Genomic DNA, 19,296 nt, shown 5'->3' with positions numbered 1-19,296 from the left:
TGATAACAGCTTTAGAGTTTTTGAACTGTGTGGATCACGACAGAGGGGCTCAAAGAAGTCCTTTAATGATGTCCTCTTTCACGGCAGAATGGATTCCTGTAAAGCTGCTGATATAGCTCTGTAGTGGTGTTGTCTCCAGCTTGACCTAACTTGTTTTTTGTTCACTTGGACAATGCAGTTACAATAAGATCCCACTTCATGAAAGAAGTCATTAAATGTATGTATCAGATATCTTCTGAATGCTCCTCAGGGCATTAAACACAGTTTCATCTAGTGCCGGAAAACACTGACAAAGATATCTGCACGGATCGTTAACATGTCTGCAAGTCCTTTTAATGTAGAGGCTTTGTTTATAACAAGAACAGAACCAGCAGACCACACCAGCAATGACAATTCCCTGGATTTGGTGCAACATAGCATAGAGGTCTCTATGACAGCACAGTGGTACTGATATTGCACCACAGTACTGCCCCTGCTTTCCATTTTGCATTGGCATTGCTTATACTATTGTGGCACAGTATAATGACAAATGGGCAGGTTGCCCTTTAGTACGGCACTGTAGCATTGCCATAGCTACTGCAGACCATATGATAAGAATCCCTTCAACAGCCAACATCTTACTACAGTGCAAAGAGAGAGAGAGACTGTGGTAGTGTGCAGAGTTTCTAATCAAATCAGAAGTTTAATTGAGGTCTTTCATGGTCACACATTTGAACACGAAATCCATACTAATTACAATGGCGATTAACTGAGTATTAAGTACAGGCTTCGGTTTATGATGCAATTACAAACACATATGATAATCACGGGGTAATTGCAGTCTGATACCTGACCCTGGTTCATCAGAGCTGATTCTGCATTACGCTACGATGTTATCATGCAAATGTGTTGTAATTTTATGGATGTTTTTGAAATACGTGTGTAAAGTTCACTTTGCTATTGAATTAAACTTTGCTCGGTTAGTTGTTACGCCTTGGGTAAAGCAGTTTGGTGGAGGAAGAAAACTTTCAATGCTGGGACAGTGTAAAAAGACACGCCATGGTCTAGGGAAGCTTCCTAATCAAGGTGTGCTGATGTTGAGAAGATGTCTTGTTTCTTGGCTCACAGCCCTTGTGCTGTATTGTGATGCCACTGAGTTGGGCTTTGAACGTGTTATTTTCAAAATAACAGCAGCGCTCACCTGCAGCAACAATGGAGTTTATGGAAATGAATATTTGTGGATGTGCTGTGGCCCCTCTGAAGCCATCTGGGGGCCCTTTAAGGGAACCCAGACTTCAGTTTGGAAACCCCTGGATTAGGAACCTATCAGTTAAATGAAATAGCACAGTACAAAGTTAGCAGTGTAGCAGGAGTACAGAGGAGGTGCATGTTGCGCGATTCTTTCACTCTCATAGAAGCCAGCTTGTATCCTCTACAAAGCTCTACGTCGTACACCTAACCCTAGTCCTTTTCTGATAAAGTTGTGTACTTACAAAAATATTTACACATTAAGTACATTGTGTTTATGCATAATAACACTATAATCATGTGCAAGTGCACATGTATTTACTAACTAACTACTATGTAATTACAGAGCAATTAGAGACAATTAATGTAAAGTGTGACTGAATAATTCATCTATCAATAGTAGTTAGAAGGTGTTTTATGCTTAATAATGCTGGTCATGTACTTGTATCAGCTCAGGGTGCACTCTGGGAAGAGAATCGTCAGAGTAAATGATAAAAAATGGAAAGTGGTGCTGAGCGGTGACAAGCTCCTTCACGACCACACAGTCTCAGGGAGTTCTTTGATAAACGACTCATTAAAGCAGAAAATTGTTTCCAAATTGAGTGCAGGCATGGGGCTGACTTTACCTTCAGACTCAATTCCCTCTCCAAGCAGCCACGTTCTCCGAGTTATTATGAGAGGAAAATAAAACAAGAAGAAAAAGCACACATATTAAGAATAGCCTGAAGCATATCTCTTAACAAGTAATGTTACTAAACCTTCAAATGTGCAAACAGGCAAGCTCTCTGTACATAGCGTACACATTCCATACCCAAACGTGGCCCCATTCCCACCAAAGCTGTATCTGGGTACCCAATAAGAGCAGAGGGGAACCCCTTCAAAGCAGTTGCTAGAGGAAGTCCTAATCCTAAAATAGGGGTACCATAAACCTGGGCCTGGGCAATCCTGGAGGTGTCAAGGGGGCCGCGGTACATACAGAAATCTAGTCCCCCAAATGACACAGACACCTGATAAAGGTTCCTGGGGCTGGTGGGTTATTTTGAATGTAACACTCACTACCTCAGCTCCATTGCCTGTTTAATGTCTTGGATGTGCCAGACTGATACTTGCCAGACTGATGTTTGCTAATGTCTGAACGAATAGTTAGCTCAGCTCAACTCTTTGTGTATGCTCAGTCGCCCTGCTCCCCCTGGTATGTTTTTGGTCAGTTTTGTGATTTACAGCACCTGTGATAGGTATGTTTCAGGGTTTAGGCTTTGATCCTGGTATGAGGAATTCTGAACCTCTAGTTTCCAAAGGTGAGCTAAAAGGGTAGTGAGCTTAATCAGTGATTATCAAATATCATTTTATTATAGTAGAATAGCATAGCTCTTCATCTTTAAAGTGAAACCGGCTCATCTCAAAAGCAATTTGGTGCAATAAGAATAAAATACTAAGAGGTGCAATTATCTGCAATTTTCCCATTCCAGTACTCAATATAAATAAGTCATTGCTCTTATGAGTACTGCTTTCAATCTATCTATCTAGATGTCTCTAATTGTGTTTGATTTGTTTCTCGAGCCATCGAACTACATTCAATTATGAACATATTATAGCTCTGTAACTTTTCTGCAGCATCTACATTACAACACGTTGTTATACTCTGCATGATAAACAGACTTGACTTGTAATAGGTTTTCATCATTCTGAGAAGCAGTACAAGTGTGTGTTAATTTGCACGTTCAATTTCGGATTCTGTGATCAGCTTTTCTTTATTGGTATATCATAGACCCCGATTAGCACTAATCTTGGACTACCTCACCTAAAATAACATGTGCCAAGCGGACGAAACCAGTGAAACCAGTCATTAATGTAACTAAGCTACGGATTAATGTGCAAGTTCAAATTCCCATTGTTCTTTGTAAATTCACTTTGCCGGAGCCAGTAAAGGGTTGGGCAGCAATGCACTGCACCACAACAGAGAAGTCATTGCAAATACATTTATGAGACCAGCTCCTCACGGACTTGAACTGTTCAATTTACAGGTGTGTCTGCCAGACAGCATGAGTTATACAAGGAGCTCTTTGAAATTACACATAGTTTAAAAAAAAAAAAAGAAAATAGATTATGTGAAATTTGAGGAACGCCTCTGCCATCCCAACAGCCCCCAGGAAACCTGTCGGGTTGTCAGCCAGGTTCCTCTCATTTATCATACATACTCGAGATTGCATTGTAATCCTCCTTGTAGCAGCTTGTAAGATGTGCCAAACAATTAAAAAAAACTATGTGCAATTATTTAAAGCTAGCAATGCGTGAAAAAAGCAACAACAAAATAAAACATCTACAAGCAGCTATTGGGATAGCAGCGGCATAATTCAAATGTAATCCTAGGGTAGGCTTCTAGAATTTATATTCTGAAACCCTGAATCCGATTCATTCGGATATAGAGGTTTTCTCTGTGTGCTATTTAGATGCAATTCTTATTAAAAGTACAAAAAAGCATATCAAAAAAATGTCTGGTCTATAAACTAGAGATGTTCTAAAGAGATGGATTTGTGACTGTCGAAGCAATCCTTTATTTCTGTCTTTACTGAGTCCCTGATTTTGCTGAACTGACCCCTTGTTTGTTTTTTTTTTTCTCCAGGTCGTCACTGACCTGCCCTCACTGCCTTAAACAGAGCAACACCTTTGATCCTTTCCTGTGTATCTCCCTGCCCATCCCCCTGAGGCAGACCAGGTACAGTATACTTATTCACTGGAGGTACCGGAACGCCACTGAACTGAACTTCTAGTAACACATATAATAGGTAATGCGTTACTTCTACAAGTATTTCCACAAAGTGTCTTTCTCCAGCTTCGTTTGTGTTTGTAGATGCTCTGTTGCTGTCGCCTTCGTCAGCATTTCATTTTAGCCTTCTTGAAGAAGTAATAGAAGAAGTTCCTAATGCATCAAAAGGAGTACTAACCGATTCAGACAGTTGTGCAGGAGATGTGGGTCATGTGACTTAGCTTGCCTATTATGTGAGTACCGGAATGATGTTCCGGCGCGTTCTGGCTGGACTACACCACTGCGCTAGAGCTCCCTAAAGTCTGGAGCGAAGGAGACCAATTTCCGGGAAGGGGGATTGGTGGGGGTTAAGAATTATTTAGCAGGAAAATTCCCAAGGCCAGAACTGTCAAAGCCTGGGTGCTGGCTTTAGCAATACAGTACAGAGTAAAACTAACAGGAAGGCAGGTAATGGATGAAATGGATCAGTAATGGCATTTAACATTAATCACACTTACATTCTCAAACACTGTCAGGGTAGTTAAAGACAAATAAAGTGCATCCTTAAGGGGAAATCTATCCAGCTTAGCATCCTTAGTGTTTCTCTGGCCAATACAGCATGCTTTACAACCTGCTGTCAGTGTCTAGGTCATTGCATTTCTTCTCGTTTTTATATAGCAATGCCTCATTTATTCTCTACTCCTAACAGTGTAAGTGTGTGCACTGGTCAGTAAAACTGTACTTACCCTAACTATTCCTGAGCTGACAGAACCTGTTCCAGAAACACACACACACACCCCTACTCCATTTCTACAAACTTCTGTCAGGCCACATCCAACGCACCCACTGCATTACGGAGCGAGAGGGAGGGTGGGGCTCTGTGTTACTCTGAGTAATGGTGTTAATGTAAACTAGTGTTGTGGGCTGGGACCATGCCACATTCACAGACATTATGGAAGGTTGAGAAGTTTAACTGGAACATTCCGAAGACAGGGAGTCAACAGAGGGCAGCTGCTCCACCCACTGTGTCTCAGAACCAGTGCCATGAGGAGCCTAGACCCAGCCCTGCAGCTCCTGCTCTTCCAGCTCCCCTCCCAGCACAGACACCTGTGTGTGTGTGGACGACAAGCTAGAGTTCTTCTCTGGCGATCAGTCTACCTTGATTGTCAGACAGTCCTACGACTCGAGAGACTAGAAATCAACCTCTGAAATGGTTGCAAAATTGAAGTATGAACCAGACTGAACTCTCTTCCAAACTAAGGTTAAAGGAGAGGGAGGGGGGCTGATAATGCAGTAGGATCCCTTGGCTCCCATTCCTATCATCCCTCATTGTAATAAAACTTGAAACAAATGTCAATGCACCCATGTGAACCGCGGTTAAAGATGAACACAAGGGGGAGTTGTTTGAGAGACACACAAACATATTGTCAGTGGAAGCTGCATTACACCACTCTCAGAATGAGGCTGACCTTTCCAGACTGTGCTTGCACTGTTTACTGTAGTGAGGACTGAGTGGTTCAGTGGGATAGTGTTCTGCCTCCATTCATTTAGACTGGAATGAATAAGGAGATCTGCCTCTTAGGAAACGCATGGCGATAGGCATGCATATTCAGAACAGAATGGTATATGGATCGTAACCAAAAAAAAAACAAAAAACAATATTAACAATGTGTTGGAAGCATTGTTAGTCGGTAGCACAGCAGTGTACACTGTATATATGCTTGGTGTTGTTTTATAAGGGAGTGCATACATAATTAAAGAGTGGGTAACTTCAAATGTCAATTTAATCGATTTTTCTACTTTTCCTTACTGTTCACTGTCATTCCGAGCGGTTCTGGGTCCCTCTGCTAATGTTAATGGCATGCTTTTGTAGATCGGTCTGTATGTGGCTTTGAGCTGTTTTGAGCTTTCCTGGAGAATCCTAATTGCCGACTTCCTCATTTGATTCAAACCACGTGATACAAAATGAGTACGTGGGACCTTCACAAGTGAAAGCTCTAATCGTCACATCACATAAATAAATAAATAAATAAATGCATACATAAAGTCCTGCCAGTTATGATCTCCAGGCAAGCTCATTGCAAGCCAGCAAGATATGAATGTTAACAAGGGTCCTTGTTTAGCATCTGGGATGGGACCACAGTCTCCAAGCGCTTGCAGACACAAATGCCATGAATGTCATTGCATAACAAGCCCATTGTGTGAGCTGTTTATCACTTGCCAGTGTTTAAACTAAGCAGTATAGTTAAAATAAGATGAGATGGCTTTTAATAATGGAAGGGGATTTTACAAACTGCTGCCTGTTAGCTTTGTATTTACACGACAGATTATTCCTGATACTCATTAGCCTGCTTTTGAACAACGTTCGGGCTGCTTCGTCTGAGGTCTGAATTCCGTCCCAGACTGATGAGCCAAGGAGTTATTTTTAAATCTGCCACCTCCCAAATGCATGTACAGTTCTGCACCAAAATAGCATCTCTCGATGTGTGTGTTTACTGCGTTCTGTTTATAGTCTGGCCTGCTCTACACACACTGCTTCCTCCGGAAACACAACCGTGTTGTTATACAGCTCTTCTGAATTCAAAGGATGTTTTTGCTATTATATGAGGACACAAGCTGGCTCCCTGATTGAAATGAGTCCAGCAGGCATTTACTGTATCTACCACTGCTGCCAGCAGTCCAAGCTTATTCAGTACATGACACACTGATACAGAGAAGGAAGCAAAACAGACATTTTATAAAGGGGATCCCCAAATCTTCCAATTGGTGATTCTGTTATCCTGATAAAATTACAGGAAACAGCAATAGAGCAGGTATTTTCAACACTTTCTCAAAGGGTAGCCATGTTCTGAAACAAGGACTTTTAAAACCTCACGGGACAGTTTGAAAATTGACTGTATTCCTTATTTGGTATCAACATTCCCTCCCTGTTTGAAAATGACTTCAAAAGAAATAGGGCAATTTAAACCCTGTTTAGTGTCGTTCCAATAGTCATGATAAAAGCTAAGGAAAAAAATAAATCTGCAAAATTAAAGTTATATATACAGTAGAATACTATTGTACATTAATATGTTACCGAGTCACGTTTTCTCCATTGTTTTAACCCCTTCACCTTGCATTTCAGTGTAAGGCTTGTTTTACGCTTGCAAAGCAAGGCAGTTGTGGTCGTGCACTACGATAGACTCTGTATTGCAGTGTGACACACGGTGACCCAAGACCAGCAGTAAGAGCTGACCCTGCTCTTGTCTGTTATCACAAAGGTTTTCTGATCGGAATGCATGATCTAGAGAATACACAATCCAAACTCACAGCAGATAGAGGCAGCCAAGCAACCGTAACTTTAAAATGGCTTGGTTTTGGCTATCCTACTAAGAAGTACTGGAAAGTGTCAGTCGCTGTCTTTGTGGGGTACAGAGGTGTTACTGCCTGACCTTGTCTGAAGTTGCAATGAGTTTGCATTGCCTGCAAGGGCTTGTCTTTGTACCAAAAGGAAAGCTATATCATGCAGGACCTATCCTAATCCCTGTTGTATTTTATATAACTTTAAAGGGCAAACATGTTGCCAGTTTGCGTGTGCACAAATCCGAACCTTGCATGTAGCACCATACCGAATTTGTGGGGTATTCTGGATTTGATTCAAACCCTCAACATGTTGTCTCTTTCTTGGGGTTTGGGTGGGCTGAAACACACTATACATTTTCCCTGCTTTATTTCATTTTATCTAATGAACCCAAAACAAATTTCCAAAACCGGACCGTGTGCACATCCCCAGAAATATAGCATGCAATGCAGCACGGTTGAAAAGTTTAGATTCTCTGCTACGTGGTAAGAGTTGCTATACTAGATAATTCCTTCTACTGTAATTACTGGAATATCAAGGTATCAGTTCCATTTTCCTGATATCACACTGCACCTGCCCCATGCTGTCTCAGGAGCCTGAGAGCCGCAGAATGAATGAATGAAGGGGCCAGTTCCTGATCTAATCACTATTGATGCATTGCTCTAAAAATGATGCACTGCAGCAGCATTTCCTCCAAGAAGGGCAGCTGTTAAAATGTGTGTTTTCTGAACGTCCCCTCCCTTCACTGGAAGTACACTGAAGATGGTGTCTATGTAGCACCTAAACCATTTCTCACATGCATTCCTTTTTAAAACTGCTATATGTTCAGTTCTGCTATTTGTTGCCTCTTGGATACCTTTCACTCAAATGATTTCCCTGTGTGCCATCCTGTGCAACATTGAATTATGTGTCGTAGGCAGTGCTACTTCTACAAAAACGAGTTTTTAAAAGTTTTATAAAAATGTTTATCTTTTAAATCCATTACTAATTCATGCTTTTGTTCACGTTAAGCACTTGATCATAAATTGGCATAATGCCTTGGTCCAAGTTTATTGTTATAAGTTTCGCCTTGACTTGTGTGTGATTTGTGGGGCACCATGTACCCCACACCTAATCCCTACCCATAGAACTAAACAATGGAATCCAAGATAACCTTCTCTTCGACAGGATTTCACTTAGTTTTTTTAGCCCAGCGAAGAAGGTACGAATCCAATGTGCTGTAGAAGATCCCTCCTAGTAAGGAGCAAGATTTTAAAAGCTCTTGGGATTACACCTGAGAACACTGACAGGTGCTAATTGAGTTAACTGAGGACTCCCTTTGGTTCACAAGACGATTTTAAGAATGGCTTTTCTGCTACGCACCTGTTTAAAGTGTGTGCGCAGTGGACGGGTGACTTTTGCTGCAGTTTTTTTTTTTTTTTTTTTTTTTAAATTGGGAACGATTTCAATCTGCAATGACAGTAATGAATGCTCCCAAGCTGCAGCAGCACACAGCGGAGGTGAAAGCGTCAAAGTGGATGTCAGGCAGATTCCTGCTGGGATTTAGATTTTTGGAATGGAAACATCTCAGATTAGAGCAGGATGCCTTCATCACAGAGCCAGCCGTCCTTGAGAGCACAGGCAGTGAGCGTGCTTCAGAGAGAGGCACATTACAGTGAACCTTCCTTGCGTGTCTTAATGGGCTACAGAATCCCCCCTGCAGAGTTCAAAAGAAATGCGGTTCCTTTGCGGTATGCCGCTTTGTGCGTTTCACAGAAAAAAAAAAACATTCAATGCAGTCCCTCTTGTTTTGATATTTTTATTCATACATCCTGGCTCATAAATCATTGTCATAACGAAAAAAGCAAGGGTGGTTTACGAGGAATCAGCATTGCTGCTAATGTGATAAATATGTCAGAAATTACCTGGAACTGAGGGGTTTTATGACAAGGATGACACCATTAATATACAGCATAGGTGTCCAAAGTTAATCCTTCCACTCCTGGTCTTTGTTTCAACCGTGTTCTAAATTGAACCAATGAAACCTCAATCCAGACCCTGAAGTCGTTCATGATCTCATGTTACCTGTTAAACCTGGAGTGGAATTGCCCTCCAGGACAGGGATTGGACACCCCTGATGCACTGTATATTTTATTAACGTTAGTTTCCCATCTCCTTTATTTTCTTTCAGGCCCCTGTACATCACCTTGGTCTTCCACACCAAAGGCCAGCGCTACCTGCGGATCGGCCTGGCTGTCCCTCTCTTTGGCACGGTGGCTTCTCTCCGAGAGATGGTGTCCATGGAGGGAAAGATCACTCCTGAGCAGGTATGGCATGACAGTGTCGAGATGCATCAGTAAACAACATGGGAACGCATTGGCGGGGACACTGAGTGATCACCATGAATTATACATCTTCCTCAACCCTCACACTTTGTAAAAGCATAGCTCCTGTCCTTTTAGGTGTTGTTTTTGGATAGCTCAGGTTTCCTGTCCTGCCTTTTCCTCCACAGTTCCATTTGGTCTAATTCTCGCTGACAGTCGTCTCTGTTAGTCCGCTGTTGGTTCGCTGTCAGCTCTGGTTCTCGCCTTGTGCAGGCGTGTCTGCTTCCTATTTCAGCACAGCCCTTGAAGTTGTGAAGTGATCGCCCTGGTGCTCTGGTCTCCTTGCTTACTGCTTATAAAGTTATAGCTTCAGCTGTTTGGCTTCAGTTGGTAGAAACTTGGTCGTTGTTTCCCGAAAAGATGTTCTATTTAAATTGTATTTGTATTGATTTTTATGAGCTGTTACTGTTTTAGATTACCTGTTATCTCCCAATAAGTCAAAGGTCTCTTCTTCCATTGTAAGTGGTAATTCAGAGAAATAGATTGTATTGTCTTGTATTTATATAATAATGTATTATAGTAATTACAGTATTGAATTGAATTCAAACTGACAGATTGTTTAACCTGAAAACAGACCCTCCCATGAATATAAGGGCCATTTGGAGCTGTCTTCCAAACTTAATTTTGTATGATTTCCGTCATTGGATAAGTACATTTCTGACTAAGTTTGGATGGCTCTCTGGGGTACGTTCTAAGTAAAACTGTGTAGACAACTGCAGAACGGAAGACCAGAAAGACAAATGTGTTCATTCTGATTATTATCCTAATTCCTGGTCTCTCTCTCTGGTTGCTCCTTTATTTGCTGTCACTTCCTGAATCTCTCCCAGCGGATTATTGATAGTTTGCTCAGCGCCACTTCTAAGTGGCCTATATGCATGTCATTATGTTCCCTCATCTTTCTACAAGCATGTCACCCTACGAGCCCCACTGTAATTATTGCTAAGCATGTCTACCCACAAGGTACTGGGTTGAAGGGTGGTGTCTATCATAATGACATCTTACAGTGTGTAAGTGCTTAACCTGGTGAACAAACAGGAACAGTGGAAAAGAACTCTGCATTTTCTTTGGTCTCCTGTTGTTAGCCGATGACTGGTCAGTGATAAATTGATGGTTTTCTGGACATGGGAAATTACTTTCTCCTGTCTGGAATATTTTCAGTGTCAAGCGGGTTAAAAAAAAAAAAAAAAAAAAATCATGTTTAATTTAGAATTTTAAAAATGGTTAATTATACATCATTTCTATAAATCATCTTTATTTAAAAGAGAAAGAAAAAACACATGTAAAGTTTTTACAAAGCCCATTGCCGGTCTGATAAAGTTTAAGGCTGCCACTCAGATGTTCTGGTGTAGCTTTGGCCAGGGTGGGCTTCTCTGGGTGTCTCAGCACAAACTTGAAGAGATCACCCTCTAGTGGAAACAGAAGGTATCTCACCCCCACATTTCATTTATTTTTCTCCCAAAAGATAATAACCTCAAAATATAACCAAATGACAAATGCGCCAAAGTGTGAAACCGCTCCTAACTGCTTCCCGGCTTTATGGCTTGAAACTCACTGCCACAGTCATTTAGCATTCTCCAGAGCAGGATTTGAAATACATTATTATGCGCTTTCTTGCAGTTCGAAAGTACAATGCTGATTACTCTGAATATATCTCCATAATCCTTTCAGAACTGTCTTCCTTCTTTGTTCTGGGCAGATCAGACGGAGATGGCTATGCGGCTAACAGCCCTGCCCTGTTAAATAGTGCAGCAAGGCAACCATCGATCATTGCCAGAGCCGGATCATCTCGGAGCGCTATTTTAAATACATTCAGAGCATGTGACTTCTTCATCCCTAAACCACATTAAATAGCATTTTGTGGAAATGCTTTACAATTCACCGGAGCATGCCTGTCAGGGGGAAATGGATGATGCTTGTTCTCGGGTTTGATTTCAATCTGGCTTCGTGTCTGATTGTCTTTTACAGTTCAGTGTCTCGTCAATGGGTTTTCCTTCCTTGCATGACCGAGAAATAATCTGAAGCTAGTTAGTTAGCAGGTGCCAGCGCCCAGTTCGGAATGCTAGTTCACGGGGTGCGGGTCACTGGATCAACATTCCAAGTTCCTTTCTGGCTGATTGGTAGCATGTTGAACTTTGAACCATGAGGTCACGGGTTAGAAGCATACATTTAGAGGGGTGGTGAAGGGGTGTAGTCGTCTTATTCACTAGACTTTCATGGCTTTTTCTTCCGGAGGCCTGGGATCAAATCCCTTGGCCCAATTGAAACGAGTCACAAGCAGGGTTGGGGTCAATTCCTGGTTTTTAATTCCATTTCCAATTCCCTTTTAATTGCTTCCAACACATCGTTGACCAAAATTGCAATTAGCAGTATTCTGTTAAAATGATCTTTTCACAGTGGCGACAAATTACATTAAATTGAAATCATTGTTAGTCAGTTAAATTGGCTTTGAGTTGAAAGCAGTTGTACAACCAAAAAAAAATGATTATGTCTCTTAAAATAATTGGAATTGGAAGGTTTAACCATTGACCCTGATGTGAAGGTGCAGACGGTGAAAACACATTGTCCCACCCAGTTCCTTACCTAACCCAGCTGTGGTTTTTTCCTCCAAAGTATTTATTGTGTTGCTCACAAAGGTAGCAATTTTGTATTTAGTTTATTGCTTTGTGATTGTGACTCAGATTGCTATGTCTGGTCTGTGATTGCATGTCTGTGGCAGGGTCCCTGGTTTTTAATTGGTGTTGTGTCTCCCAGGTGATTCTGACAGAGGTCTACTCCACGGGGTTCCAGCGCTCGTTCTTCAATGAGGAGGAGCTTACCAGCATAGCTGAGAGTGACAACATCTACGCGTTCCAGGCGCCCCCTATTGTCAGCAGGGGAGGGTCCGCCCGGGTCTCAGGTACTGCCAGTGTGAAAAAAGAAAATCCTTTCTGAATCTCTTAACCTTTCATTTAGGGGATCCCTGAGTGGCTCTTCTGGTAAGGTTTGCGTCCTGGCTGTGTAATTCATCCGTCTTCGCTGGGGATTCTGGCACTCCTGTGATTTAGGGAAGCAAAACCGAAAGGTACTGTTTCTCCTCCTCACAGCAGACCCTACCAGCCAGGCGCCTAGTGAGTTCTGAACCTTCAGTTCTCCTGATCTGAGTGGGGAATTACTTCTATGATGGGAAAAAATAATTGGACATTCTAAACTGGGGAGAAAATCAGTATTGAAATCAAATAAAATAAAATATTTGATATAGAACAGGCGCTGTGGCGGGTGTTACCATTTACTATGTAACTAAAACTTAAACAATGGCCAGGCTAGAGACTGTTATGACAGGAGACCACCCATCTTGAGACTTTCAACACTGAGTGAAACATAAAAGGATGTACTGTGAGGCTAATCAGTTACTTGAATGAAGCCCTGTTCACTTTCAAAGCCTTAGCATACAGTTCAACCTTCACTGTGACTAGCATCTGTATTCAAGGTATTTGTATCTTTTAAACACAATTGGGAAATCTCTCAAACGAAAGATGAGGTCATTGTAACTATGGATGTGTCCCCCAAAGCAACAAAAAAACTGGGCCTCTTTGAAAACAAGTGCCATGGTAATTGTGCTTGAAATGTAGAAATATAATGACCCTCCCCTCAGTATACTGCATTCTTTCAATCGTCTGTGCACTCCACTTAACCTATTTACAGCAATGAGAGGTTATACATGACACCATAAAGATGCAGAGGAGGCAGAAATGGTGGATTTTGCTAAAAGGAGACACTTTTAAAACGGTACAAAAACAACGCCACTGGTTCAGTTCTAGCACTATGAAATTAAACAACCTCTTCAGAGCAAAATATTAACCCTTTCCAGAAACACATTTTTAAAGAGCATTTGAAAGAGTAAGCGGCTTCAATTCTAATCATTATCACTGCAGTAACCCCGCTGCTTTCAAAGAGCACTCTAGTCTTGTGACTGGCACACCAGAGTGATTGCACAATAGTGCATCTTCTGCTGTGGTCCAGAAATGTCATTCATTCCTGCGCATCCATATTTAAAGGAGTATTGCATGTGCCCTTAAAGTTTATTATACTATACTGTAATAATACAACATGCCTTATATACATTTATAGGGTCTAAAACTGATGTTATAATCACAGTAATATTCTGTGATCATGTTTTATATTTTTCTTTCCCTTTTAAAGTTGTAGCTGACACTGAAATAATTCCATGAATCTTACCTGTCACATACTTCCATTCGCTATGTTGGCCTCAAATGTGCAGTTATGAAAGATCTGACGTGGTACTCGGCTATGTTTAAGAAAGCTCAGTTTTCAAGCCTTACTTTCAGGTAGTCTTGCACTTCCTTCATCATTTCACCTTATCTTGTGTCGTTAACCAACCAGCTGCTTCCGCTAATGACTGACGTGTTTTGCAGCCAGTGAGGTGAATGACCAAGTGAAATAGTTACAGATTACCAGGACAGCAAGACAACTGAGAGCTTTATTTAATCTAGTGCCATACCAGATATCTTATTTAATACCTGCTTGTTTCTTTCTTAACCACACACATGAGTCTGATATGGAGGCAGGGAATAATAAATGTGGATAATCAGGGGCTGGCACAATCTTTGCTTTGTTTTCAATAAATAGAAAAATCCCCACATTCATCTTTTAGAAATCTCAATAGAGATTTGCCTTGAACAGCAGAGCCAACTTGTGAAATGGAAGATTATCTTTGAAAGAAATAAAAGTACTGTTTGCAGAAGGCGAGCTAATGTCCCTGGGCCAATCTTAGAATGTGTGGTTATTACATCAGCTCCAAAGAATTTGTTCAGAAGATTTTTTTATTTTTTTATTTTTTTTTTTTTTTGTAACGATGAAGCAGCGTGTAATGAAACACTGCCCGAGAGACAGTAGCAACTGATCTCAATAAGCTTGCGAGCAGAAGCAGCACATGCTGTGTTGAGCTAACTGTGAAAAATACAATTGGGGTACCATTATAATAGTATTGCATATAACCTTTTACAAGAGAACTTCCAGCAAAGGCTCAGTGGGCTTGATGCAATATGCTGGTATACTGGATCTGATACGGTATCATGGATACAATGCACTTCCCGTGTGTTTTGGTTCCATTGCTATACCGTTGCATGGTCAAAATATATTTTCTAACATTATACCAATGGCTTTCATGGTAGATGCCCTTTTCACACCATTTCCCTGTAGTAAGAACCATTCAATCCCCATTGCAGTTCAGCTACATCGCTCTTTGGAGAGGGGGGACTGGGGAAATCCAGGACAGCTTGCTGTCGTGTTTTGAGAGTCAATGCGCTTGCTGCTGTGGATGTGTTTATCGTCTTGACTGGTGAACTATTTGAAAGTATTAGAACTTAAACTGGAAATGCCATATATTTTAGGTCACTTTATTCATGTGTACCCTTGTTGGCATGTTTCCATCACACTGGCACTGGTTCAGCACTTGTTGAACCCAGGTTCAGCTGGCTATAAAACTAGGCTAAGAATGTGATGCCATCTAGTATACAGCTTGCCTTTTTCTCACCAAGAAAAGCAGCCACACTCTTCAAGTCTGCAGAGAGTTGGAATCTCTGTGATGCTGCAGAGTAGTAAACTGCAATGTAAAGTCTAAAGTGCAGCTTATACCAATTTTGCATTTACCAATTTTGAAAAAATAAATACATCAATAATAAATCAATTTTCTTCTTCTGTTGAAAAGCAGACCCATATGGCAGTGCTATTAATAATATCCAATAGGGAGTAGATGAAATTGCTGTTATCAGCAGATCCGACCTTTTATACAAAAAAACATTCTTGGCACTCAAAATGGCAGAGGGGTAAAATTACTGCATTGGTAGTAAATAATTACAATTGGGTACCCTTGCGCCATGGCTGGCCCATCTAAATCACATACATATATTTGAAGAGGAGACAGCTGACTGTTCAAGAATAGAGATTTAGTAAAAAAAAAAAAAAAAAAGAAAGTTGGGGTAAACATGGCAAACAGCCCCATTTTCAAGTGACAGCATTTCTTCTGTCTCAGTGCATAGACAGGTGTGCTCCTGCACCGTATGGACTGCTCTACTTGCAAGCCTCTCTGTATAATAATTGGTGTGAACCTGACATTCTAGTCTACAGATCAATGCCTCTGAGGAAACAGATGTTTCCCACGCCAGCGTCCATCAGGAATTAAGATTAGCGAAACCAAACATTACCTGCCATGCTGCCAGCGTGCCTGGGATCCAGGCCTGGGTCCTGAAGGGGAGGGAGGAAAGGCAACCTGACCAAGGGGGGCTAGATTTTGTCTCAAAACCTTTTTGACTTAAAACTCACTTGTATCGGCACAACACATGTTTCAAGGGATGTTTCTGTACAAAAGCAGAATGTTACTGGATCTGACTAGCATGAATAAACTTTCAGACCAGTACCAAATTATTTCCTAGAATATACTACAGTCTTTAATGTAGTAATGAGGTCCAAGGTGGTCCAAGAATCATGTCCAACACACTCCTTCTTGGACTATTTAAAGAATAAGACGGGACACAGAAGAAAATCAAAACTATACTGTATTTGTAGAAGGTTTTTATTTTAGACATCAAAGATATAAGTTTGTACATTTGAGCTCCTTTCCAGGTTTTGTTCATTTTGATTAGAAATTCCTCCACTGTGCTCCCCCAAGGAATGGGGGCTCAGATCTAGATAAGGGTTTGCTTTCTGCTCGGTTTATTGGCAGTGTTGTGCTGACAGAGATCCTGTACCTCCTGTTTCAGCTGAAGCGATTACTCTTGTCCTCTGGGAAATTTAAAGCTGGTTGTTTTAATTCATCCTCGGGAAGATTCATTTGGGCGTAAATGAAAAATGCGGCAGATGGTGGTGGACTCTTAGGGTTGGTTCTAGCGGGCTGCTGACGTTATCCGAAAAGTAGATTTTTACACAACATTTGCTGCAGGGTTCTTGACAAAAAATATATATTTTAGACGGAGGGGGGAGGGGCTCTTCATTTTGAACGTGGAATGAGTTTCTTAATCATCGAAACGAAGGGAAATTCTTCAGTAACTTTTTCCAAAACTTTACTATTTTTTTGGTTAATCATTGTCACTTCCCTCTGTCCTCAGACTTGGTGCTCAGCAGGCCAGATTAGATTATGCACGAGCTATCTGTCCATTAATTGTCTGGAATGGATTGCTGATGTGGGCTGGAGATTACACAGACAGGCTGTGTCAGTCTGGGGAAAGTCTGAGAGAAGCAAATCAGTCAGGCTGAAGCAGGGAGGATGGAAGCTGTCAGAACTTTGAAGGAAACTTTACTGGCCGTGTATTTTAATAGCTTTTCAAGGATTGCAAGTTTTTAAATTTTGTTCTACACCTTTTTTTATTATTTGCTGAGATGGGATGGGATTTTAAAATGTTACAAAACTTAAACTGCCCTGTAAACAAGTTATTTCCTGCAGTTGTCTATTATTAATGTTGTTTTTTTTTTTCCTTTCATAATTCAGATGAAGCCCTGAGGTTGTAACCCATTCTTGATAGAGAGACGCTGGGTTTTGTCCTCAGTAGTATTCTAAGGGCACTGGTTGAGCGGGAGAGTAAGCACTAACATATTCATGCGACATGTGGGATAAGGCAAAATAAGACATCAATATTTTATTAAAAGAAATTTAGCCTTGATGCATGTTGGGATTTGCAACAGAGAAAAACAGCTTTCTGTGTATGGCAGGGTCTGGCAGCTCTGCATTTTCATTATGACCTCGTCAGGCTGATGCATGAGTAATGCTTCCAAATGAATTCCTTGTCAACACGCTTTACAAATTGCATCAGGCCTGCCGTGTCTGCCAGCCACAGCCATGACACAAGCAAACAATAAAACAGGAAGAAGAAAATCTACTGCTTTTTGTCTCAGATTTTCGTAAGGTTCATACATTATTTGAAATAATTTCTAATAAACACAAATGCAATAAAATACCTAACTTGTCTCCTAATAAAGTATGTGACAGTACTATTGGAAAGAAAAAAAAATCATGTACCTATCTTTGTAACTGCTGGTATGATCAAATGATTGTATTTGTGCTCATAGCTACACTCAACATGCACTTTAATGTGTGTTGTTACTGTATAAGAAACCCTCCTAAAGAACACTACACAAGCACGCACACGCACACACGCATGCATGCACCCACACACAGCTGAAACAGTGTTGGGACTCTACTCCCAAAAATAGCACCGGAGTGGTTTTCTACACAGCGTAGATGCCAGTTTCCATTTCAGCCAGTGTGTTTCTTTTCCTAGTATTGCTAGATACAAGATATGTCCTCTAATTGGAGGCTGTAATTTAGAGAGAAGCTCTGTGTGTATCGAGGTTCTGACGCCAGCGTTTTGAAAAATAGCAGGTTCTATTTTATTGCCCTTGAAGCGTTTGGATTACACGCATAATTATCTTCTTCTCGGATGGCTCAGTGCCACTTCTGTGCATCAAGTACAGGTCCTGTCTGTTGTTTCAAAGAAGCACCATTGCTGCCTGATAGCAGCAGTCTTATCTTGAAAGCCAAATACATATTAGTGACCTTAAATAAACAGGACAGGCTGATCTTAAATTGAACATCTTGTTTCATTTATGATTTATTTTTTTGCAGCTTCTGTACAGTATGTGGTAGAATTTCGTAACACGCTGAAAGCATTTTGTTCATTGCACATCAAATAAAATATCTTACCTTTACCGTTCTTTTCAGTGATTTACCAGGCTATGTTTTGCTACACTTCAGATAGTCCCAGCTTTAGTTAGAGTTCAATATTATGCACTCCTTTACATTGTAATAACAGTATATTTAGATTCAAGGTTCTGCTTAAAACCCCACAGGTGTATCTCATTTCAGCAGGGAGAATAGCTCAGCACTGTAGACTACCAGGTAAGCGAAGGCCATTGAAATCGGTAATTTGGATTAAACAAACTAAAATAAAACCATAGGAGCTATTGTACCTCCCTTTGCCCATAAAGGACAGCTCACAGAAACAAGAAACAATTAGTTAATCTTTGTCATGGGTTCCCAGGTGGCTTGTGCCTCTTGGAGGTCAGCTTTCATCCTATACTGAAAGGCACCCTAGCCCTAATTATAACACAAACACAAAACCCTAAACCCAACGCTAACCCTAACCCTAACCCAAATGCTACATCTGCTCTGAACTGTTTTAGGTCAATAGTTTTGTCTGGATTTGGCTGGGCCGTGATCACTAATACCCGACTCACACTACCCATATCATGAGCAATCATCAGGTGTTGAAAACGTGATTCTGAATGAAGTGAATTGCAATCAAGTCGCACACTGTTTAAGTCATGTGAACACGATATTAAAGAGCTACAGTGTGGCCTCTGGATTACTGTAATACTGGTGCTCTGATCTGTTCTGAGAATCACTCCAGCAGGTGCCCGGTTGCTCAGATTGCTGGCCTGACCGCTTTGGTAAAGGGAGTTGTTCAAGAACCAAGCCTCTGTACAGGACTGGGTGGTGTGTGCAGCTCTGTGGAGCAGTGATTCTCATTGGAGTGGTGTGTGCAGCTCTGTGGAGCAGTGATTCTCATTGGAGTGGTGTGTGCAGCTCTGTGGGGGAGCAGTGATTCTCATTGGAGTGGTGTGTGCAG

At 41.2% G+C, this 19,296-nt stretch overlaps 1 protein-coding gene across 3 annotated transcripts in view; it reads left to right on the top strand.

The window, feature by feature from the left end:
- Window positions 1–19,296, top strand: part of LOC117422899 (ubiquitin carboxyl-terminal hydrolase 43-like) — a 77,029-nt gene that overhangs the window by 38,409 nt on the left and 19,324 nt on the right. For all 3 annotated transcript variants that reach the window (XM_034038132.3, XM_034038131.3, XM_058989752.1), the window contains 3 exons: window positions 3,851–3,943; window positions 9,484–9,619; window positions 12,428–12,572. In XM_034038132.3, coding sequence (XP_033894023.3) covers window positions 3,851–3,943; window positions 9,484–9,619; window positions 12,428–12,572 — 374 coding nt within the window. The remainder of the gene's footprint in view (window positions 1–3,850; window positions 3,944–9,483; window positions 9,620–12,427; window positions 12,573–19,296) is intronic.

The sequence above is a fragment of the Acipenser ruthenus genome, chromosome 17, assembly GCF_902713425.1.
Source record: "Acipenser ruthenus chromosome 17, fAciRut3.2 maternal haplotype, whole genome shotgun sequence".
NCBI lineage: Eukaryota > Metazoa > Chordata > Actinopteri > Acipenseriformes > Acipenseridae > Acipenser > Acipenser ruthenus.
This window is presented reverse-complemented; position numbering and strand designations above follow the sequence as displayed.